General features: G+C 39.0%; 1 protein-coding gene across 2 annotated transcripts in view; it reads left to right on the top strand.

Annotated features, from left to right (window-relative positions):
* The window catches only part of GRM5 (glutamate metabotropic receptor 5), a gene marked incomplete at both ends in the record, with an annotated part of 484,777 nt that overhangs the window by 381,004 nt on the left and 78,200 nt on the right, over positions 1–25,573 (top strand). For both annotated transcript variants that reach the window (XM_080816131.1, XM_080816130.1), the window contains 2 exons: positions 9,791–10,037; positions 23,094–23,262. In XM_080816131.1, coding sequence (XP_080672257.1) covers positions 9,791–10,037; positions 23,094–23,262 — 416 coding nt within the window. The remainder of the gene's footprint in view (positions 1–9,790; positions 10,038–23,093; positions 23,263–25,573) is intronic.

Here is a 25,573-nt window from a genome sequence, read left to right as displayed (position 1 = left end):
TCCTTTGCCTCCCCTATGAAAATAGCACCAGTCCAAAAGTTTAAGCACAAGAGGTCTGGGGCCAGCTGCCATAACCAAAGCTGTGCCTTCAGGGAGATCATTTCCCCTCCTTTGGCCTTATTTCTTCATTTATAAAATGATTTTAGTGGACCAAATCAGGCGTTCTGAAGATCAGAGGAGCATAGGGGCCCAAGAGATGATATAGAGGGGAGAAGCATTTACCATGTGAGAATGTGAAGCCAGTATTGTGACATTTTCTAGTTTTCTTTTTCAAGAGAGTCTACTAAGCTGGATTCTCCTGTAAAATTTCTACAAAATAGCATTTAGCCAAACAAAACATATCTAAAGACCAGTTCATCCCAAGGGCTTCCTCTCTGTCCCTTCTAGATTAGATGCTTCCTAAAGTCCCTGCATCTTCTCTGATTCTGCATTGTAAAGACAGTCTGATTTCCCTTTGTTTAGAAGCTACTAAGGTTCAATATTCTGATTCCCCAGATGAATTAAAGAACATGTTTTGAGCGCTGTAAAATTAAATTGTTATCATATATGGGAGGATTTCAGTTCGGCTAATCCTTTTGGAGTCTTCTCATTTGATTAAACAATAGTAAAATTAGGATTGAATATTAAGCATTCTAAATCTGAGATCCAGTTTTGAGAAGAGAAATAAAAAGGGAACCACCTTTCTTCCCTTGCTTCCATTTCTTCTCTCCAGCCTGTTGTGAGGTGGATCCAGCCTGAGAGCGGCTGGCCAGTTTGGGTTGGCACGAATTCTCATGCCCACGTTGGGCTGGCCCAGAGTAGACCCTAAGAAATAATCCTTGAACAAAGTAAATACTGTTGAATAGAGTCTAGTTCTTTCGTGCCTCAACATGCCAACTAATTAACATGCCCTCTCTTTCCAACTGCCTTGTGGATGCGAAAAGAAATCTAAATAAAATGAGCTGTTTTACTATGGTGCTCCAGACCTTAACATTTCCCAGATAAGGTCACATACTTTGGTCCCCCCCAAACATCCATCACTGAGCCCATAGGTTACCTGTTGAATGTTTCTGAGGACAGAGATGCTGTTACCCATGTTTGTATCACCAGCATCCATCACAGGGTCTGACATACAGTATGGACTCAATAAATGTGTTTAATCAATAACTTAATTAATCTCTGAATGCATCAATGAATAAATTAACTAAGAACTGGAATTTCTCTCTAGGGCCTAAGCAGCCAGAACAAAGGAATTGCATAGAGCTCCGAGTTCTATTAAGACATCTGAGGAAAGGTAGCGTCAACCAACAGAGAGTAAAGAGTTTGAAAGCGTAGACAAAAGATCAGTGAAAGGTGGTTGGGACCCTTACAGCTCTTCCAAGTGATCACAGACAGGCCCATAGTCCAGGTATCCCGTGAATCTGGACATTTCATATATAATGTTATCTTCTAGAGAATGTTGATCACCAGAAATCAGCCTGGTTAGCATCAGGCTGCAAGTCGGAACCCACCTTCCGTGGGCTGTGATTCCACCGTCAGGCCAGTCTCTCAGAGTTTATTGCTCACGTGCCTTGCCGAGTGGCCAGTCTTGCACCCAGGCAGTGTCCTACCCCATAGTTCATGTCTCTGAACTTTGGTCAGCTAACTAGGGTCAAATCTATGCCTGCCCAAATCAGGCAGGAGCCCAGGAGTTCGTATGCAACTTTGTAGGATCATTGTCCTGAGTACCCCCCCCACCCCAGTTCAGTGTGGCTCTAGAGACCAACATTTCTACACCAGTCTCTCCCCACTCCTCAGTCTTCCTGACAATTTTCAGCCTCTCCCATCCTATCCTGGTCCTGGTGGGTAGAAATCTAAGTCCCTAGTCTCTACCTCCTCTGTCTTTCACTTCCTGTTCCTTTGGCTGGATTGCCATGGAAGCCACATGAGGAGAGGCTAGAGAAAGGAAAAGAGCATTTGCCTGTACTCTTGGGACACAGTTCCTTTGGTCATAGAGAAGGGGTCCCAAGAGGGTCAGGAGCCTGCTCAGCCACTGTTGGCCTTTGTCACCAGCACCCTAGCAGGGCTGCCCTGCGGGTCACACAGGAAAACAAACAAAAATGGAATTTTCCCCACTCTTTCTGACTTGTGAGGTGCCTTTTTCCACACTTGACTTCTCTTGGAGCTCTTTCTGCCCATGCCTCAAACTAGTGCACAGTTCCATGTTTTGGGCCATCTTTGCAGCTGAGCCTGGAAATACAGGAGGGAAAGGATCCAAGAATCCCGTGCATGTTTCAGTGGTGCTTTAAATTCTGGTTTCCTTCCCCAACCCACCTTTTACCATTTGCTTTTCAGAATCCTCTGAAAGCTGCTCCACTCCTTCTGCCTCGGGCTTTTTGCTGCGCTCAGTGGGAGAATCAGGATGGAGAGGTCTTGACTGGGCCAGAATTTTTCTCATGTAGTTTTATGAGATGGGGAAAACCCATGAGATTGCTTGAGGGGATTGCCTGTTCCACCTGGTAAATCTTATTGTAAACTGGCAATATTGATTTTGTTGAGTGCTCTTCTACAAAGAAATGATTGCTTAGTCCACTAGATCTAAAGTCCAGACCCGGTAGTTGGTGGCAGCCCATGATATATCCTGTCATTCATCAGGCCTCATTCCTGTACTTAACATCTTTTAATAGTGCCATTTATGTGTCAGGTACTGTGCTTGGCACAAGGGCTACCTGTGTGAATGACACAGAATCTTTGTCATTGGGGAGTCCAGAGTGTACTAGAAACTGGCCAGAGGTCACTACCAGTGCTACAAGAGAACAAAGCAGAGCCTTAAGTCTAGAGTAGAGATGCACAGGTAAACAGGCAATTTGTGTATTTGGGAGTTCAGTGTGTGATAAATGCCAGCATCACTGCTATGGGAGAGCAGAGCAAATCCTTAACTCTATACTGGAGGAGGGTCGTGACCAATTTCTGAGTGGAGATGAGTCTTAGACCTACATAAATTAAAAAGTAGAAAATCTGCAGGAAACTAAGCTCCAGATACATGGAGTGAAAGGAACAGAGGCCCAGATACAAGGGAGAAGAGTTTATTATGTGGCTATAAGAAGTTCCAAATACCTGTTGTATGATCATGGATCCAAATTAAGGGGTAAGTCAAGAGAACAGGTGGGTCTTGAAAGTCAGGGCAAGGTATTTAAGGTGTAGTTTGGTTATCAACTGAATGGTTTTAAAAGGAAACTAATAAAATCAATTTTGTGCTTTAGAAAGGCCGCTTTTTATGTTTTCTACACTGGGAATACGGAGATTCCAGCAGAGTAAGCTGGGAGGCAGTAAGACCTGTTAGGAGGCTCTTGTAGTAACACAAGCAAGAAATTATGTAATTAGTTCTGGGATTAATAAAAAATAAATCATGCTATATCCACACAAGGAAACACTATGCAGCTAGTAAAATAGTGCAGCCCCAGGAACTCAAGAAGGAGTCCGATGAATGAGACAGATCCAATCTGTCAGCTGCTCATATCAGTTCTGTTTTCAAGATGCACCCTGAATCTGAACCCTTCTCGCCATCTCTCTTGCTGTCACCCTCATCTAAGCCACCAGGGTCTGTTGCCTGGTTTGTCACACTGGCCACTGACTCCTCCCTGTTCAACTCCCCCTGACAGCATTTTGGATTCCCCACCCCCACCGCCCTATTTCTCACACCTCAAAGGCACTCTGATCCATCTGGTTGCTTAAAAGAAAACCTGGAAAAACCCTTGATTCTTCTTTTTCTTTGGTAGCTCACATCCGACCAACAAACACATTCTATTCTCCCTGCTTCCTAAATATACTTAGAATCCTATCCTATACTAAGGCACCATTTCTCTTAGATGCTGTTTCCATACTCCTTAGGTTTTCCCACTCTCATTCCATCTTCCATCCTCAAAGTAAAATTTTTTTTAAAGATTTTATTTATTTATTTGACAGAGAGAGATCACAAGTAGGCAGAGTGGCAGACAGAGAGAGAAGGGGAAACATGCTCCCTTCTGAGCAGTGAACCCGATGTGGGCCTTGATTCTAGGACCCTGAGATCATGACCCAAGCCCAAAGCAGAGGCTTAACCCATTGAGCCACCCAGGTGCCCCCTCAAAGTAAAATTTTTAAGATGAAAAGATCATGATATTTCTCTGATAGAAACACTCCCAAGTCCTATTTCACACAGCTCCTGTCTAGCTCCCTTAGCTCATATCCTGCTTGCCTTCCCCTTACTCATTGTTTTGGCCTTTCTTTTATTTCTCAAAAACACACTAGGCACACTTGCTCCAGCAAATGCCTCTCCCCTCCTCTTCTTCCAGATCTTTATATTTTGAATGTGAAGAAACAAACCTGATCATTTGTAACAGAACTTGGATCAGGGACCAAGCAACATAAGTCATTTTATCAAGTGCTTTCTAAATACGAAGTCATTTAATACTTGTATAAATCTATTAATTATATAGGATTATTAAACCCATTTTTGGGGGGCACCTGGGTGGCTCAGTCTTTAAGCATCTGCCTTCGGCTCAGGTCATGATCCCAGCATGCAGGGATCGAGCCCCACAACAGGCCCCCTGCTCAGGGAGAAGCCTGCTTCTCCCTCTCCCACTCCCCCTGCTTGTGTTCCCTCTCTCGCCGTCTCTGTCAAATAAATAAATAAATATTGAAAAAACAAAACAATTTTTTTTTTCCCGGGCACAGAGAGGTTCATGACCTAGGCCAAAGTCACACAGCTAGTAAGTAGTGGGCAGAGCTCTGATCCTAACCTGCTGCCTAGTTTCAGAATCTGTACTCTAAATCGTCTATGCTCTGCTGTTCCTAGTAGTTGGCATATGCATCTCTAACACAAAGTAAGGTATCTTGCAGGTTCACCTCCTTCGGATGTGTGTGCGTAGGGAGCAGGTATATACAGACAGAGCTCAAAGCCTGAAGAGATAAGAGGCAAAAGAATTCGTAATTAACCAAGTATCCCCCCTACACATACAAATACTGAGTCTATTGCATTAATTGCTTTCAAATACAGCTACCACTACTCCCTGCACAAAGCAGTTAGGCTTGCCAGCTATTAACAAGCATCTTGATTTCCTTAATTTCTTCATCTATCATGGAAAGAACTCCTAAAGCTCATTGAGTTTTATGAAATTAAAGCATTTTTAAAGTATTTATTTTGTTGTCACACATTGCACCTGAGCTCTCTCAGGTACCGAAAGGTGATAACTCAGCCTTGAGCTGCTGTTTCTAATGGAGGAAAAAGGCTGGTACCCAGGTGAAGTGGTGTAGGCAGAATTTAAACTTGAATTTCTATTAACTGACCCCCTGTTGCATCCAGAATGCTAAAACAGATTAAGATGTTTTTCTTTAAAAATTCATGCATCAAAATGACTTAAGGAGAAATTACAAAGGTTAAATTTACATTAGTTGTCTTCTGGCAGGCTTCCTGTGTTTGTTTTTGAATTTGCAGTCTTTTGGTATTTCAAATGACAAGGGAAAACAGTTATCAGGGACTTCAGCAAGACCCAAAAGCTGCCCAAACAGGCCAGCTGTTTCCAGATGCCCAGTAACAACAAATGATTCAACAGGCTGGGCACAACCAGTGTGCCCTTTTGTTTTGAACTCTTCCTTTTGGTCAGCCTCTTTATATATCCCTGGGCCCACGGTTTAGGCAACACTAGTGGGCATTACTCGAGGGAATAGAAACGTCGCACTTGTGGGTTTGTTTTCCCTCACTTTATCTCTTAATTAGAAAATTACAGTAATATTGTACAGAGACTACTTCTAGCGAAAGTGATATAGTATAGCAAAAAGGGCACCAGTCTTGGTGTTGGAAATTCTTGTCTACTTCTGATGTTATCTGCATAACCTTGAAAAATGTACTTAAACTGTGTATACCTCAGTGTCTTTATCTCTGCAGTACGAATACAGTATCGATGCACGTCACTGATATATGCAAAATTTATTTTGAGAAGTGCCAAACAAAAATGCAAATTTTCATTCTTGCTCCATTCAATTCAACAAACAGTGCAGTAACCATGCCCTAAGCACCGGGATTTGATTTACAAATGAATAAGGCTTAAATGTTGCCTTTGTGACAGTTGTTGTCTATCACAGACAAGGCATAAAGAAAAATCAGGACGGAACCTGAAAGAGGACTGCCTGAGAGCTCTACTGCACATCCTATCAGGCGAGACCTTTGGCTTGCTTTCAATTCTCCAAAGTCTTGACCACACAACACAATGGCTAAAGGTCGTTATGATTTACATTTTGGTACAGTGACTATTTATGAAGCATCTACCTTGTGCCAAGTGCTGTGTGACGTATTTATCAGTTATCACCATTTAACAGGTGATTAAACAGAATATTTCAGAATTTAAGTAATTTGCCCAATTCACAGAGCTAGGAAGACATAAAGCAAGAATTTATGGCTACATCTCCCTCCTCTGCTCATAAGAGAAAAAAGTAAGGTAATGAGAATCAAACCACCACCTATCCAGTAGCTGTAGAGAAGCAACCTTTCCTGACCTCTGATAGTGGGTTGGGAGGCTGAAGTGATATGTAACACACATCCATTTAGGGAGTTAGAGGAAGGTAAGGGATGGACTGACTTGGGGAATGGATTTTTCAAATTCTCCCTCCCCTAAGAATGCCCACATTTCTATAGTATGGTGGGCAGGGTGACTGAGAGAGATACAGAGAAAGTGACAGGGAATTTGGAAAGGCAAGATTAATTGTGGTACCTGTGATCATGGTGTTCCTCGTGAAGGAAATGTTCTTAGAACCTTTGAAAATGGATAGAATAAGTGTTAGTAGGGTCAAGAAGGAAGAGAAAATAGAAGGGATAATCTAGTTAGAAGGGACAGTTCTTTAATTCATTGAACAGATATTTATTGGGAACCCACTATGTGCTAGACACTGGTCTAGGCGCTGAGTGATGAACAAAAGTGGGAATAAAATCCCTGGCCTCAACGGAGTTTATATTTCAGTGGGTAGATGAGACAGACAATAGAAAGACAAGCATGTAGGATTTTAATGGTAGTAAGGAAGAAAATATTGCTGGGAAAGGAGGTAGGAAGTATGTGTGTGTGGAGGGGACCGGGTGGAGATGAGATTTAGACAGGATGTCCCCAGAAGGTCTCACAGAGAGAATGATATTTGATATCATTCAAATACCTGCACTGAGGAGGAAACAGCTTCTGCAGATCTCTGTGGCAGAGCATTCTGGGTAGAAGGAACAGCAAGTACAGGACCCAGAGGCAGAGCATCTCTGAACAGCTGAGGATTGGGAAGGAGGTTAATGTGGCTAGAGAGGATTCATTTAAATGTAGAGTGTTAGGAGATGTAATCAGAAGGATGAGGGATAGAGCACCATGAGTCAAGTTCCTGTATGTCTTTGAAAGTCATTGTAAGGACAGTCGCTTTTACTTTCAGTAATAAATAAGCCACTGGAAAGTTTGATCAGAAGAGTGTCATGATCTGATCTACATTTTAAGGAAAGTGTTCTGGCTGTTGTGTTGAAAGTGACTAGAGTAGGGGAGGATAGGCAAAAGTAAAAAGAGACCAGTCAAAGACTGTTCCCTGTAATCCAGACAGGAGATGATGTTTCTTAAATCTGATAGAAGTAGATTGGTGTGGGGGCGCCTGGGTGGCTCAGTGGTTTAAGCCTCTGCCTTCGGCTCAGGTCATGATCTCAGGGTCCTGGGATCGAGCCCCGCATTGGGCTCTCTGCTCAGCGGGAGCCTGCTTCCCCCTCTCTGTCTGCCTCTCTGCCTAGCTCTGATTTCTCTCTGTCAAATAAAAAAAAAAAAAATTAAAGAAGTAGATTGGTGTGAAGTAATTTAATTCTACATATATTTTAAAGATAGATCAAATAAAAGTTGAGAAGGTATGAAGGAAAGAGGAGTGAAAAGTGTCCCTGAAAGATTTGACTTAGTACCTAGAGTACAGAGTTTCTTCCATTGGCAGGAGGGGAAACGTGGAAGTATGAAAACTGCCTGTGTACAGAAGGGAATTTTAAGAATCGTGAGAAGTAGCCTGGGTCCAATGTCTAGTTCTTTTATGGAAACAGGATTCCCCATCTAAAATGAGCCATGCTGTTTAACCCGTTTCTCTGCTCAGGGAAATAAAATATCAGCATTTGGGCCAGCAAAGAAGAAGGGGATAATATGCTTCTACAGTTTGAAAAGTTATGAAGAACCATGCTACTTTGGAAAATTCCTTTTTTTTCTCTCTTACAAAAAACTTTTCCCCAAATGACAAGCTCTGTCATTATCTCAGCTGTTCCTTTCACCTTTTTACCATGTTCTTACATGTCTCAATCTTTCCCATTCTTTGCTCACCAGGTCTTGCAGTAGATTCTGCCTCCTAGACCCTAGTGCTCATAACCATGGCCTTCCCCTGGGCCAGGCCACCTTCAGCTATCATGCAGATCATGGCTCTCCTCTTTATGGGTCTTTCTGGCTCCACTCCCACAGCCCTTTTGATCTTTCTCCACACCATAGTCAGACTGGTCTTCCTAAAATAGAAATCTGATCACGCCCCTTGCTAGTTAAACACTACAAAGGATCCCAAGGGTCTGATGATAAAATGCAGCAATTTTAATGTAGTTTAAGTAGTCCTTCTCTCCTCTGCTCCTTTAGCTCTCCTCATTCTTGCATCTCCCATGTCATGTTCTGGTCATGCCAGCCTTCCTAAAGTTTCCCAAGCACAGTATGCTCTATCTCATCTATGAACCTTCAAGCAAACTCTTCCCTCCACTCTTCACTCAACTGATACTCAGCCATAATAGTTAGTGTCAGTGAGCTTCTGGGTCTAGTGCCCCTCCCCTGACTCAGTCCTCCTCCGCACTTATCAAACCACACTGCAGTGGCCCACTTAGATGCTCCTGTGCCGTCTAGGCTCTAAGGCAAGAATCAGATTTATCTTGGTCAACATTATGTCCCTCACTCCAGCACATTCTGAGCAGTCAGAAGTAGTAGGCACTCATTCCATACTTACTGACTCAGTAAGCCAGACCAAATGGTAGTTCTTTAATGAAACTTTCCCAAGAGCCCTCCATTGGAAGGGTTCTCTCCATCTTTGGGCCTCCATGGATTTTACCTCCACATGTGTTACAGATTAATCACCTTTGACCCTTCCCTGGAGTTAAATAATTTATCTCTATTATTGAACAACTTTCTTCTTAAGTGCAGAATTCATACCCACTTCATCTTTTTGTTCCTAGATCATCAACCACACAGCTTTTCCTTAAGGTCAGCCTCCAATAATTAATTAATTAATGGAGCATAAATGTTGGATTATATTTTAGAATTTCCAAATAGGCTAATTGATGGAGAGCCTATGCTTTGAGGTTGGAAGTGGTGCATGATAAATCCAAACAGGTAAGTTGAGGCAAGATGGTAGAAAATCGCGTTTGCTAAGCTAGAACTTAATAATTTGGGAAATAGAGATTTGTTGTGGATTTCTAAACCAAAGAAATATGTTATCATTGTTGAGTACTAAGGAGGTTAATCTGTCCTTAGGATAAATTTTCTGGTACAGAAATACAGTGTTCTCCTGCAACTATCTCCAGAGATTGGTAATAGAGGAAGTAAACCTTGTTACTGTTGGGAATTCAGGTTATTTTTCAAGGTTTTCAGGGGAGAGAAACCTGGAAATAGAAGACAATTAGTAAGCACACTATGCTGGCACCTGTATCTTTGCATTTACTCTGGTTCTAACTGTGATAAATTATTTCTGTGAATTCTCCAATTATTCAGAATCCATGGAGAGAGCTAGAGTAGAATTAAATCTCATAGTTAATCCATAATTTGTTTCTCAACAGGTTCTCTTACTCTGAGAACACACCATGTTCAGGATTCCAAAATGGGATTTGTGATCAATGCGATCTATTCCATGGCCTATGGACTCCACAACATGCAGATGTCCCTCTGTCCAGGCTATGCGGGCCTCTGTGATGCAATGAAGCCAATTGATGGACGGAAACTTTTGGATTCCCTGATGAAAACCAATTTTACTGGGGTTTCTGGAGATATGATCCTCTTTGATGAGAATGGAGACTCTCCAGGAAGGTACTGTTACTATTTTCCTTTAGACAATAGCATGTGAACAGTCATCCGTTGATCCTGACATGCCTTTTTCTCTCCTCTGTGGTTATCTAGTCTTACTGGTCATCTTTGGCCAACTCCAGCATCACAAAAGGATTAAAGATTGAGAAGGGGAGCCCCATTTTCTGTGGCCAGGTATACATATTGATGCTGACTTCCGAAACAGGCTCTTGGAATCATCCCATTTCAGAGACCCACCTTTAGAGACAGGAGCCTCACGTTATGTTAGAAACTCAAAAATCAGCTCTGTGGTTTCTCTGTACATGTTTTCCATGTTATTCCCTGTACTCTGATCTCTTTGTGGGCCATAGATCTATTCTGAAACAGGAACAATTCCATTTCTGGTAATTCAGAAATCTGGCGGAGGTGCTATTACGTTGTTTGCCGTACCTATAGTAAGTTATAAGTCATTTTATTTTATTATCTTTTAGCTAGAGGACTTTCTCCTTTCTCGAGAACTAAATTGCCTTTTACTCTGAAATTCCACTTTTCATTATTTATAGAGGAGCCTGAGAAATATGAACTTACTCATTATTACAGATCAGCCTCCAGGGAAGTCATTAGGTAACTAGAACTTACTAGAATTCACATCTATCTCATACTCTAAATTTTTAAGTGACTCTACACATGAGACTTTTAATCCATGAGGGATATTGTCACTGAAATGATATTCTGAGCTGTAACAGGGCTGGCTCCTCACGCTGCCTTACGTCGGCACAATCAGGGTCCTGTGGTCTCCCACTATAAAAATCACAAGTATTCTTCCAGCAACAGTTTATGCTTGACATGTATGCTTGGAGAGGGTGTCTTTACACTCTGTTTGCAGCAGACCCTGCCAAGAGAAGGTTTCGCTACTCCCTCCATGACTCACACCCCATGTGCCCACCCGCGTACCAGCCACCTTGGTTCTAGCTGGTTTCCGTACTACTGAGGTGAGCTGGAGCTGGTCCCTGGGGCAGCTGTTACCATGTCACAAACTGAACTGCTAAGTGACAGCTAGTTCCAAGTCATGCAGCCAAGAAGAAAGCTATATATTTTCTCTATTCTAGAGACTTGAAGAATATTGCTCCAAGCAGGTTCTCTGCCAAGATAAGCTGACTTTTCATATATAGTTTTCTTCTTTTTGGCTGTTTAATATACCCATGGGGAACAGAGAATACAAGCATTTCATCAGAGCCACAGAAAATTTCACATTTGTCATAAGGCTTCATAGGGCAGGTCAACCAAAGAGCTCAGTCTGTAGGCTCAAGTCAAGGCTTAGTCCCTTATATGTACACATGGATTTATTATTCCTGTGAGCATACCTAAGGCACTGACATCAGCTTGGGACTTGCTCATAAACTTTGATGACTACAGCTCCAAATATTCAAAGAGTTTTCATGTCATGCACCCAAGCCAGTTTCGTAAAACCAGATAGTGAAGAAATGTCTCACCTCTATTCCAATGGGAAATCTTAATGGGTCAGACAGAACATCACTGTCTCACTCATAATCCTCCAAATATGCTGTAATGGGGTGCACTTAGGAGTTTGGTTCCTGACCTTTTTTAGAACATGAAGCTCTGTAAGACTCAGATGAAATTTATAGATATTCTCTAAAGGACAATAGGTATAAAATTTTGCAAACAATTTCCAAGAATTCACAATTGTTCAGAGAATTTACACATATTTCAAAGGCTGGGTGTTACAGTAACCCATTAATAAATAATCTTAATTGGCCTCTGAGGACATGAACCAGACTCCGGAAGGTGGTTTGCAGCTTTTTATTCTTACAATTAATCCAGTTCTATTTACAAAATAACTGAACTAATATTTATTGAGCATGTGTTCTGAGCCAAACACTTAGCTAAGTCCTCCACCTTTTAATCCTATGAGGTAATGTTATCATTCTCTTTTCCAGCTGAAGCCTCACAAACTGAGGCTTACAAAGATTAAGTGACTTCCCCAAAGATACAGTCTAGTACATGACAACCCAAGCTTCTAATTCAATCTCCGGGACTTCACTCCTAACCTTACACACCAGCCTGCCAATTAATCGACCAGACCAAAACTAAAAAGCCACTGTCTTTTGAGAAATATATTGGTAGACATTCTATTGTTATTTCTGTGGAGTAAAATTTACCGTCCTGCTGGGCCAAAGACATTCCAAACTGGGCAATGAACCAGAGACTTCTGGGGTGACTAGGGAGTCCCCTAAAATGCCAGAGGCACAGGAGGAAGGTCTTAAACAGAGGAAATAGGGACAGGTAGTGACTTGCTCTCACAGACCGTTACAGAATTCCTTTTTACCACTGTCCTTAAACCTCACATGGAATTAGATCACCATCAGTCCACATTCTTTTTTTTTTTTTTCAAGATTTTTTTATTTGACACAGAGAGAGATCACAAGTAGGCAGAGAGGCAGGTAGAGAGGAGGAAGCTGGCCCCCTGCTGAGCAGAGAGCCCGATGCAGGGCTCGATCCCAGGACCCTGAGATCATGACCTGAGCCGAAGGCAGAGGCTTAACCCACTGAGCCACCCAGGTGCCCCCAGTCCACATTCTTTAGGGAAACCCTTGGGGCCAGGTGTGTTTCAGAACTGAGCATTCTTCCATTTAGAAAAGGAAACACAGTCCTCTAATGCCACCAGCATGCTGTGGAACAGCACTCTTTAATCAACTTATTAATATCTCTGTAGTAAAACATACCAATAGTCACCCCAAGTGTGATAAATAGGCAATGCAGAGCCTCATTACAGGGCGGGTCAAGTTCTCCCACCAGAGAAGTTCAGATTGGGTCATGTTTTGCTGCCAAGTGAGGCATAAAAATATAATCTTCAGAGCTCTAAGGATTTCAGAATTACAGATAAGAAATATGGACCTTGACTATTTACCACCAATGGTATAGACTACAGGTCAGCCAACTGTGGTCTGCAGGCCAAATGGAGTCTGCTGTCTGTTTTCATAAATCAGGTTTTATTGGAGCACAGTCACACCCACTTATTTAGAGCCTGTCTCTGGCTGCTTTCACATTACAGGGGAAGTGTTGAGGAGTTTCAAACGAGACCATCTCACAAAGCCTCAAAATATTGACTGTCCCTTCACAGCAAAAGATTTCTGACCCTTTTTAGAGAGAGTCCACTGCCTGGGACTGACCATAACCGGGCAGGGCAACATCAAAATAAGTACAACTAACAATTTAAAGCAAGAATTTTAACGTTATATTGTGAGATTAATAAGTATGGGCATTTAAACTATTTGGCAACACGGCATAAAGAAAGGGGATCTAGAATTCTACAATGGCAAGTTTCGTATAATTTACATTAAGTAACAAAACATTAACTTGAAGTAGAAGAAGATAAAGAAAAAATGTATGTTTAATCCCTTAACAAGAGGAATAGCTAAAAAGCCAATAGAATACTTCTAAAGGATTGATTAATCCAAGAGGCAAGAAAAGAGGAATGGGTGGACAGAGCAGATGTGACAAGTAGAAAGTAAGGCTAGAACTCCAGAAATTTGAAGATACTGAGCTAGTTTGCACGAAGGTTCTTAATGTGTGGCACTGCCCACAGAAGGATCACAGAGATGACTTTTTTTAAAATTTCTTAACTTTCCTTGGGACAAAAATGGAGTCTCAGAGAAAGAAAGAATTGCGCCCACTCTCATGTAGTCAATTAATAACAGAACAGGGACAGTAGAAATTCCCAGGCACAATCATTAAATTCAAATGAGGAGGATGTAACTTAATTTTCTTTTTTTCCCCCATTTTCTTTATGTTACACATGAAATGGTTCTATGTGTATCCTGGAAAAGGATTTCATTATTAGTTACCATTAAAGGACTTGGTCAAAGCCACCTTGTGCTTTCTCTTTAATCTCCAATAATCCAACCCCAAAGACAAGGATCTTTATAATTGTTTTGTTGCGTGGACTGGTGCTTGCAGTGTCTATATTCTTGACGAAGAGACAATTTATCACACATTTAAGAATCAAACTTTAAAACACACACACACATACACACACACACATACACACCCCTAAGCATTAGAATTATAGACTGAGAGGATTTTAAGAGCTATATAAATCTAAATTTCTGCACAGCCCCTTCCCCCTCATGAGGTTGTCATTCCCCTGACAATCTTGCTTCAGCCCCCTGGGATAAAAACAAAACAAAAACTCACTATCTTCTGAGGAAGGAAGCCTGTTCTAATTTTCAGAGAGTTTAACCACTTAGAAAGTTCTTTAGTTCTGCTAAACTGAAGCCTGACTGCCTCTAGTTTCTATTTAGTGCTTTAATAGGACTTTTTTTTTTCTTTTGGGTTAAAACAGATTTTATCTATTTTATTTTGTTTTTGAATGCTATATAAAATTCATTTTTAAAAAATTTCAGTATATTTTGACTATGAACTGTGGCCAGTTAAGGAAGAGATACAAGGAGAGGCAAAGAGAAAGGAGAAAGAAAGGAGAGATATTACAGAAGACAGGTCACACATATCACACAGTGTTGAGAAGGAAGTTTCAAGAGCAGAAAGATGTAGAAAACAAAGAGGCTCAATGAAAGAGAGCAAGAGAGCAAGACAGTGAGAAAAAAATAATGGGAAACAACTACAGAAAGCCATTATGTGTTTTAATTTTTACTTAAAATCTAAGAGTATTTTTCAACAGTCACTTTCTCTCACTTATGATGGAGAATAAAATCTATATCCCATCTCTGAAAATTGAAAGAATTCATACCAATTGACAAGTGAAGGGAGAAATCTTTTAATGGGGAATTATTTTTACCTGTTTCTTTTTCTAATGTACAGCAACCAGAGATTTTTACAGCAGTGTTATAATTTCACTGACAGAATGACTAGTGATACCATCTCTGTATTTCTCTTGTAGATAAGAGATAATTACCAGAGATCTAAAGGCTAATTCCTTGAGGAGGATTCATTACCTCTAACACAGTTAAAACAGGTTGACAGGTTTGAACCAAAATTAAGGTTTAACTTTTCTTGAAATCCCTTCCTGTCAAATATAACATTTTCAATTCTATACAGTTTTCATATTTATTTTGCAAAAATTGGATCTCTCTACATTTTACCGTTTCTCCTACATAAAACAGAGTTCTGCAATCAAGGAGCAACGAAAGTTGATTCCTCACTCTGTCAAATAGATATAGAGCAGTCTAATGGAGAAGAACATTGGACTGGAAGTCTAAAGGCTGAGTTTCTGTTCGCTCTACCACTTGCACACTCCACAATATGGTACCATTCAATGACCTCACCAAGCTTCGGTTCCATTATCTGTAGAATTCAGAGTATGAATAGACCTTGAGAGAGTTAAAGATGGGTAGGAGTGGCATGAGGGCTTCTTTGGCATGAGCAGTGAAACTCCCACAGCCCTTCAAATCAGCAGCAGCAAAGAAAGAAGCTTGCTGACACAATAATTCTTTCTTTTTCCTAGCCTAGAATGTTCAAAGCTGTTATTTGCTCACAGAGTCTTTATTGGCTCACACAGAGTACTTTTGAAAGTCTGAGGAGCCCATATATTTGAAGTAGTCAGTGACATATATATGAGTTCCTTTTTAGCCTTAGTGTTCTATTTTTGAATATCTCAACTCATTGTATGCATAGTAGCCATTGGAAAGTGTGATAAAGTGGGAAGGTTTAGAACTCAGTTATGTATCCTGTAGACTGGTATTTTGGGTTTAGAAGTGAACTTGAGATATCTACTCAAAACTGTTACTTACTGCAAATAAAACATTTTAGGATGATCCTTAAGCTACTGAAGAGCTAACACAATTTAAGAATGAATTAGTGTTCTGAAAAAGACACTACTGTAAAATATTGTTTTTGGGAGTAAAAACAGAATGGTATCATTTTATAGTGTAGATCCAAAAAGACTATGTCAGATTTTTTTCTTAACATTTCCTTACTGAGCATTGGTCTGAATATGGTAATCTGGTCACTGGAACCCAAAAGCTAGAAAGTCTTCCATCCGTGTTAATTTCCAGATAGCTAACTATGCTCAGCATGGAAAGACGGAGGGGGCATTTATCAAAGCCCATCTGTCAATCCTATAAATCCTAGGAGGTAAAAGCATAGGTTTCCACATGAAGACATTGTGTACCTAAGACATAACCATATTTATGTCTACAGGAGCTGATAGTGATGGTATTGCCGGTCCACTGTTCTGGAAATTATCTCAAAAATGTTTCTCTGGAAATGTTCTTGCACACAAGAAAAATCTTACAAATAAGAGCATTAATTTTTCCTCTTTACATCTCTAGCCCCATACTCAAAATGAGAACAATAGCTAATAAAGGCTGAGAACTCACAAGGTATTAGTATCTTCCAGTATTTTTACATTGCATGAGGGCTTTAGAAACTATTTTCAGACTTATTTTATTTTATTTAATTCCAGTAAATTAACATAGTGTTATATTAGTTTCAGGTGTACAGTATAGTAACAACAATTCCATACATCACCCAGTGCTCATCACAACAGGTGCACTCCTTAATCCCCATCACCTGAATCACCCACCACCCACCCATCTCTCCTCTGGTAACCATCAGTTTGTTCTCTATAACTGTTTCTTGATTTGTATCTCCCTCTCTCCCTTTTTTCCCTTTACTAGTTGTTTTGTTTCTTAAATTCCGCATTTGAGTGAAATCATGTGGTATTTGTCTTTCACTGACTGATTTACCTCACTTAGCATTATACTCTCTATCTCCATCCGTGTCATTGCAAATGGCAAGATTTTATTCTTTTTTATGGTTGACTAATATTCCTGTGTGTATGTGTCTCATATATATATATATGTATATATACATATATATGACATATACATATACATACATATATATGTATATACATATATATGTATACACACACACATTAAACTTTATCCATTTACCAATCAATATAATCAATAGACATTTGGGCTGCTTCTATATCTGCAATATCCATTATTGTAAATAATGCTGCTACAGACATAAGGGTGCATGTAGCCCTTTGAATTAGTGTTTTGTTTTTATTTTTTCCTTTGGATAAATACTCAGTAGTGTGATTGCTGCATCTTAGGACGCTTCTGTTTTTAACCTTTTGAGGAGCTACCATACTGTTTTCCAGTGTGGCTGCAGCAGTTCGCATTCCCACCGGTAGTGCACAAGAGCTCCCCTTTCTCCACACCCTTGCCAACACCTGTTGTTTCTTGCGTTGTTAATTTTAGACCCTCTGACAGGTGTGACGTGATATTGCACTGTAGTTTTGATTTGCGTTTCCCTGATGGTAAGTGATGATGAACATCTTTTCGTGTGTCTGTTAGCTGTCTAAATGTCTTCTTTGGAGAAATGTCTATTCATGTCTTTTGCCACTTTTTCATTGGATTATTTGTTTATTGGGTGTTGACTTTTATAAGTTCTTTATGTATTTTAGATGCCAGTCCTTCATAAGATATGTCACTTGTAGATATCTTCTCCCATTCCAGAGGTTGCCTTTTGGTTTTGTTGATTGTTTCCTTCACTGTGCAGAAGCTTTTCATTTTGATGAATTCCCAACAGTTTGCTTTTGCTTTTGTTTCCCTTGCCTCAGGAGACGTATGTAGAAGAATGTTGCTATGGCTGATGTCAGAGAAATTACTGCCTCTCCCCTCTTCAAGGATTTTTATGCTTTCGGGTCTCATGTTTAGGTCGTTAATCCACTTTGAGTTTATTTTTTTGAATGGTAAAAGAAAGTGATTCTGTTTCATTCTTTTGCATATTGCTGTCCAGTTTTCCCAGCACTACTTGTTGAAGAGAATGTCTTTTCTCCATTGGATATTCTTTCCTGGTTTTTTGAAGATTAATTGACCATATAGTTGTGGGCTTATTTCTGGGTTTTCTATTCTATTATGTTGATCTCTGTGTCTATTTTTATGCTACTACCATACTGTCTTGGTCAATACAGCTTTTTCATATAACTTAAAGTCCAAAATTTTGATACATCCAACTTTGCTTTGCTTTTCCAAGGTTGCTTTGGCTGTTTGGGTCTTTTGTGGTTCATATAAATTTTAGCATTGTTTGTTCTAGCTATGTGAAAAATGCTGTTGGTATTTTGATAGGGATTGCATCAAATGTACACATTGCTTTCAGTAATATAGACATTTTAAACGTACTTGTTCTTCTAACCCATGAGTATGGAAAGTTTTTCCATTTCTTTGTGTCCTCTTCAATTTCTTTCATCAGTGTTTTATACTTTTCAGAGTATAGGTCTTTAAATTCTTTGTTAGGTTTATTCCTAGATATCTTATTATGTTGGTGCCATTGTAAATGGGATTGTTTTCTTAATTTCTCTTTCTGCTGCTTCCTTATTGGCATATAGATATGCAGCAGATTTCTGTACATTGATTTTGCATCCTATGACTCTACTGAATTTGCTTATCAGTTCTAGCTGTTTCTTGGTAGAATGTTTTGGGTTTTCTTTATATAGTATGATGTCATTTGCAAATGCAAACATTATTGTTGTCTGATTGCTGTAGCTAGGACTTCCAGTACTATGCTGAACAAAAGTACTATGTACTATGTACTAAGTACTATGCTGAACAAAAGTCATGTGGGGTGTTTGGCTGGCTCAGTTGGTAAAACGTGTGGTTCTTAATCTTGGGACCATGAGTTTGAGTCCCATGTTGGGTGTAAGAGATTGGTTAGAAAAAAATTTTTTTTAATTTTTAGTTAAAGATCTTATTTATTTATGTATTTATTTATTATTTAAAGAGCATGCTAGAGTGTGTGGAAGGGAGGGGTCAGGTGAGGGAGATGGGGGTGGGAGAGAAACTCCACAAGACTTGCCTGTATATAAAGCTGATTGCAGGCCTCTATCCTGCTGCCAGATCATGACCTGAGCTGAAACCAAGAGTCAGATGCTCAACTAACTAAGCCATCAAGGTAACCCAAATGAAATTCTTTTTAAAAAGTGGTAAGTGTGGACATCCTTGTCTTGTTCCTAATCTTAGGGGGAAAATTCTGTTTTTCCCCATTAAGGATGATGTTAGCTATTGATTTTTCATATATGGTCTTTATCATGTTGAGGTATGTTCCCTCTAAAGCTACTTTGCTGAGGGTTTTTATCATAAATGGATGTAGTACTTTGACATAAGCCTTTTCAGCATCTATTGAAATGATTATATGGTTTTCATCCTTTCTCTTATTGATGTGATATATCACATTGATTGATTTGGGAATATTGAACCAATTTTGCAATCCAGAATTATCCCATTTGATCATGGTGAATGATTCTTTTTAATGTATTGTTGAATCTGGTTTGCTAGTGTTTTGTTGAGAATTTTTACATCTATGTCCATCAGGGATATTGACCTATACTTCTCTTTTTTAGTGGTTTCTTTATCTGGTTTTGGTATTAGAGTAATGCTGGCCTCATAGAATGAGTTTGGAAGTTTTCCTTCCTATTCTGTTTTTTTTGGAACAGCTTATGAAGAATAGGTATTAAGTCTTCTTGAAGTGTTTGGTAGAATTTGCCAATGAAGCCATCTGATCCTGCTTTTCTTTGTTGGGACTTTTGGATTTCTGATTCACTTTTTCTGTTGGTTATTGATCTGTTCAAATTTTCTATTTCTTCCTGCTTCAGTTTTAGTAGTTTATATGTTTCTAGAAATTTATCCTTTTCTTCTAGGTTGTCCATTTTATTGGCATATAGTTTTCTTAATATGCCCTTAAAATTATTTGCATTTTTGTGTGTTGGTTTTTATTTCTCCTCTTTCACTTATGAATTTATTTATTTGAATCCTTTCTCTTTTTTCCCTTGGTAAATTCGGGTAGAGGTTTATCAATTTTACTGATTGTTTTCAAAAAACCAGGTCCTGCTTTCATTGATTTGTTCTTTGTTGTTGTTGTTGCTGTTTATTTCTTTTTTTGTGGGTTTTTTTTTTTTTTTTAGTTTCCATATCATTTATTTATGCTCTAATCTTTATTATTTCCTTCCTTCTGCTGGTTTTAGGTTTTGTTTGTTCTTTTTCTAGTTCCTTTCAGTGTAAGGATGTTTATTTGAGGTTTTCCTGGCTTGTTGATAGAGACCTATATGGCTATTTCCTCTTAGAACTGCTTCTGCTATATCCCAAAGGATTTAGACTGTTGTGTTTTCATTTTCATTTGTTTCCATATTTTTTGTTATCCTTTCTCTTATGTCCTGATTGAACCACTCATTTTCTAGTAGCATGTTATTTAACCTCCATGTATTTATAGTCTTTCCAGGCTTTTTGTTGTAATTGTCTTCTGGTTTCATAGTGTTGCGGTCAGAAAAGATGCATGGTATGACTTTGATTTTCTTGAATTTGTTGAGGTTTGTTTTGTGGGCTAATATGTGACCTATTCTGGAGAATGTTCCTGGTGCACTTAAAAAGAATTTGTATTCCGCTGTTTTAGGATGGAAGGTTCTGAATACATCTGTTAAATCCATCTGTTCCAGTGTGTCATATAAAACTATTGTTTCCTTGTTGATTTTCTGTTTAGATGATCTGTCTGTTGATGCAAGTGTGGTGTTAAAGTCCCCTACTATTATTGTATTATTATAGATTAGTTCCTTTATATTTGTTATTAACTGTTTTATGTATTTGGGTGCTCCTGTTTTGGGTGTACGTTTATTATTATATGTCCCCTTCTTTGTTCTTTTTACAGTCTATGTTTTAAAGTTTATTTTTTCAGAGATAAGTATTAACTATTCCAGATTTCCTTTGACATCAATTTGCATAATAAATGTTTCTACATCCCCTCACTTTCAATCTTCAGGTGTCTTTAGCTCTAAAAGGAATCCCTTGTAGGCAGCATATAGATGGGTCTTGTTTTTTATCCATTCTGTCACCCTGTGTCTTTTGATTTGAGCATTTACTCCATTTACATTTAAAGTAGCTATTGATAGATATGTACTTATTGTTATTTTATTATTTGTTTTATGGTTGTTTCTGAAAATTTTCCTTTTTCTTTTTTTTATGTTTTACTGATTTTCTTTAGAGATATATTTGGATTTCTTTCCTTTTATTCTTTGCATATTTATTAGTGGTTTTTGATATATGGTCACCATTAGGTTTGTATATAACCTCTTCTACATATAGCAGTCTATATTAAGCCGATGGTCCATTTAAGATTGAATCCATTTTTAGATAGATATATGTTATTATATTTTATATCCTTTTATTTTGTGAGTTCCTTGACTGATTTTTATGGGAATATTAATTTTTACTGCTTTTGTGTTTCCATTATACTTTCACCTTTAGTTGTGTTTTCCACTTAAACACTCCCCTTTAATGTAAAGAAAGGGGAACCCTCTTACATTGGTGGTTGAAATGCAAGTTCGTGTAGCCACTTTGGAAAACAGTGTGGAAATTCCTCAAAAAATTAAAAATAGAGTTACCCTATGACCCAGCAATTGCACTACTGGGTATTTACCCCAAAGATACAGATGTAGTGAAAAGAAGGGCCATCTGTACCCCAATGTTCATAGCAGCAATGGCCACAGTCGCCAAACTGTGGAAAGAACCAAGATGCCCTTCAACAGACGAATGAATAAAGAAGATGTGGTCCATATATACAATGGAATATTACTCAGTCATCAGAAAGGATGAATACCCAAATTTACATCAACGTGAATGGGACTGGAAGAGATTATGCTGAGTGAAATAAGTCAAGCATAAAAAGTCAATTATCAAATTATCAAAAAACTCCTGCATTGGGAGACGTGGTATGAGCTGGGGTTTTGTCCAGTCTGCTTGAGGAAGTGGCCTATCATGCTGGGATTTAGGCAAGACTGACTGGGAAGGGCAGTTGCACTGAAGCATGGGTCAGAGTTTCTTAAGAAAGTTAGGTAATGAGTGGTCCGTGTTGGGCTGGTTACCACAGGTAGCTCTGTGTTTATGCTGAAGGGCTGTGCAGGGAAATGGCGCTTCCCATTTCCTTCATTCCTTGTGGAGTCTCCCTGTGAATGGTCCTTCTTTAGGACATGCCCCAAGATGAGCAGATAACCTCACCACTCTGTGCCCCAGGCACTCTTCAGCTATCTGATTCTATGCTGCATGTCTGCAGGTTATTTACCTGCCTCTTCTACAAGAGTAGCCCCAATATCCTCCAGGTTCTCCTGGGCCCAAGCCCACTGACCTTTAGAACGTTAGGCTTTAAACCCCCCTTTGCAAGAACTCATGAAATTCAGGCCTTCTTACTCTCCAAGTCAATTGGTATGGGGATTTGTTTTCCTCATGCAGTCCCCTGTGTGTTAAGTCTGTCTCTCACCCTTCTCTGCAACAGTGGCTGCCTCCCCACCATAGCAGCCATAACCTCTTTCTCCCAAACTGAGTCTCCATGCCTCCTGCCTTTTATCTTTAGTTGTGGAGTTTCTTCTGCCAGTCTTCAGATTGATTTCTAGGGTATTTAAGATGATTTGATAGTTATCTAATTGTACTTGAGGGGCAAGACAAGTCTAGGATCCTCCTACTCTGCTGTCATCTTCTAACCTCATAAATTCTTTTCAGACTTACTCTAAACATCATTCCTGAAAGTATCTTTTATATAATAAGTTTAGCCGTTGATAAAAGGAAAAGTAAGATCAGGCCCTATCCAGATTATATCCACATTCCCTAAAGCTGAAGACAAGATTAGAGGTTTACCAAATTTCTTACTTGGTTAGTAAAGGAAAATTTTGTCATTTTATTTGAGTGGAGATTAAAAAAAAAAAAAAACACCCTTTCTACCTTTTTTAGAAGCCTAACAGTAGTACTTGTTTAAACTTCTTGAAGTTATTTCAAAACTGTCTTTCATCCTGCTGAGGTCAAGTCACCTTCTCACATGGGATTATCTTCTATTTCAGGTATAAGCTTGATGGCAAAAAGAAAAAAAAAAAGTCTCTTAAGAGAAAGTGAAACAAACAGGCTTTTTTGTTATTCTCAGCTTAGTATCATAGAAAATTCCAGTGTCACTAATATGACATTAGATCCATTTTTGGGAAATGAAATCTATTGCTTTTTCATCACTGAAAACTTATATCGTTAGCTGAATTATCATTATATTCTTGTTCCTAAGGTATGAAATAATGAATTTCAAGGAAATGGGAAAAGATTATTTTGATTATATCAATGTTGGAAGCTGGGACAATGGAGAATTAAAAATGGATGATGATGAAGTATGGTCCAAGAAAAACAACATCATCAGATCTGTGTGCAGTGAACCATGTGAGAAAGGCCAGATAAAGGTAAAATGGAGTCTTTTTTAAATTTTTGTCATAAATTCAAAAGTGTTCACTATCATTGGTTATTTCTTTTAAAAAAAGATTTATTTATTTGAGAGAGAATGCGTGTGTGTGTGTGTGTGTGTGCATGCAGTGGAGGGAGGTTGGATGAGCAGAGGGAAAGGAAGAGGGAAAGAATCCCAAGAAGACTCTGCACTGAGCATGGAGCCTGACACAGGGTTCAATCTCACAACCCTGAGATCATGACCTGAGCAGAAACCAGGAGTTGGACACTCAACCAACTGGGCCACCCAGGTGCCCCATTACTGGCTATTTCTAAAACATTTAGATATTTGGTTTTTTACATTATAAGCTTCTAATGTCAGAAATTGTGTTTTGTGGGGTCTGGGGGGGATGTTTTTGTTTTGTTTTGCTTACTTTTCTCTCATTAATTCCTTTTGATAGTATGACCCACAATAATCTTAATAGACTGATTGAACCAGTTGTTGAGTCATGCTTCCCCACACCCTTTGTACTCATGTAAGCCTTTTAAAGACATGTTTCCTGGGGATAAATAGTTCACAGTTGGAAACCACATTAATTTCTAATTAACTTAACAAATATTTATCAAACTCCTGCTAATGTAATAGTTTATATCAATGGGGCAAAAATAAGGAACACACATTCACTGCCAGAAGATTTATAGTCTAGCTGAGGAAAAATGGGCACAAATAAGCAACATCATATAAAATGCAATGACTTCATTAAGAAAGAAAAAAAAACAAAAACGTGTATATAGTTCATATAAAAGAAAGGGAAAGGTTTATTCTGAGTAAGATATCAGACCATGAAGAACTGATAAGATTTCGGGGAGAGATGTGGGAAAATGATCACTTATGTAGAAGGAACAGTAATAGGAAAAATACAGAAGTAGTCTATTGAAGACTGTTCTGGAATAACTGAATAATCTAGGGTTCACTGCTTTAAATAGTCATTATTAAAGAGAAAGTCAAAATGATAGATTGAAGCCATATTTGTGGAGAGTTTTGAATGTCATACTAAGCAGGTTGAACTTAATTTTTATTAACCAGGAGACAGAGTAATCTTCACAAAGATGTTGAGATAAGCTGGACTATAGTAGGTGAGAGGTATGAGTAGTTATGAAACATGAATAGAGAAAGAAGAGACAAGTAAGGACACTATGATAATGGTGACAAGAAGCTTAGATTATGGAGGGAGCAGTGAGAATGGAGAGGGAGCAGGGGAGATATTTGAGAGAAATATTATATAGACAGGTGTACCAGTCAGCCCTGGTTACCAATTGGATGTAGTGTTGGAGAAGAAAAAGAAGTCTATGACAATCAATCACCATTTCAATCTTAGTAACTAGAAAGTGTCATTATCAAGCATAGAAAAATGGGAATGGTTTTAGAGAAAAGTAATGGGCTAGTTTAGCAGCCTGTTGATCTTGAGATATCTAGCCAATGATAGAAAACAGTGGTCTACAACAATGAGAAGGCTGATGATACAGATTTAGAAGTTAACGGACTAGAGCTGAAGTTGGAGCTGTTCAAGTAGATCGGTCACTGACCCTGAAAGAGAAAATGAAAGGAGACCAAGAATAGATCTTGAAGATCTGCTTTGAAAGCATAAAGCAAGAAGAAAAGGTGGAGTGAAAGACAACAAGGCCAGGGAGAGAGAGAACGAGAGAGCACACTGTCATGTTAGGTGGTGGTCAGTGGAAGAGAGGTCAAGGAAGACAAGAACTGAGGGAAAGACAGGAAAATTGGAGTTAGCTCTTCATCTGGAGCCTTCTGAAAATAGAACTTGGATCTTAAACAAGATAAAAGGGCAACTGAGCAGCAAGAAGAAGCAGGTAAGGGGCAGTCCTGGTAGCTTGAGGGCATTGAAAAGTTACTTTTAGACTGAGTAAGTTCTGGCCACAGTTACAGGAAATAAAAAGTCAGAAAAGAAAGAATGAAGATATAATAAAAATAGAAAGAAGTTTAGTTATTGGGGTATAATACCTAGGAGAAGAAAAATGATATCACAATTATTTATTCATCAAATACTTACTGAAATATTACGGTACCACATTTCAGGCAGTGTATACACCTAGAGAAATTGGACTTACTCTTTTCAGTCAACCTCGGGTTTACCCTGTTTGGAACATTTGAGGTGTTTATTCATCAATGATTACAAATGAAACTGAAGCAATTCAATATTAATTGTAAGATCTTCAAGAGGTAGTTCTGAAGATTTAGTAAGCATAAAACCAGAAAGAAGAAAGACAAGATAAATAAAGATAAATAGAAATTTATTAGTATCTGCTAAA

This window comes from Martes martes, assembly GCF_963455335.1.
Source record: "Martes martes genome assembly, chromosome: 10".
In the NCBI taxonomy this organism is placed as follows: Eukaryota; Metazoa; Chordata; class Mammalia; order Carnivora; family Mustelidae; genus Martes; species Martes martes.
Note: the sequence above shows the minus strand (reverse complement) of the source record. Positions and strands in the feature narration are given on the sequence as shown.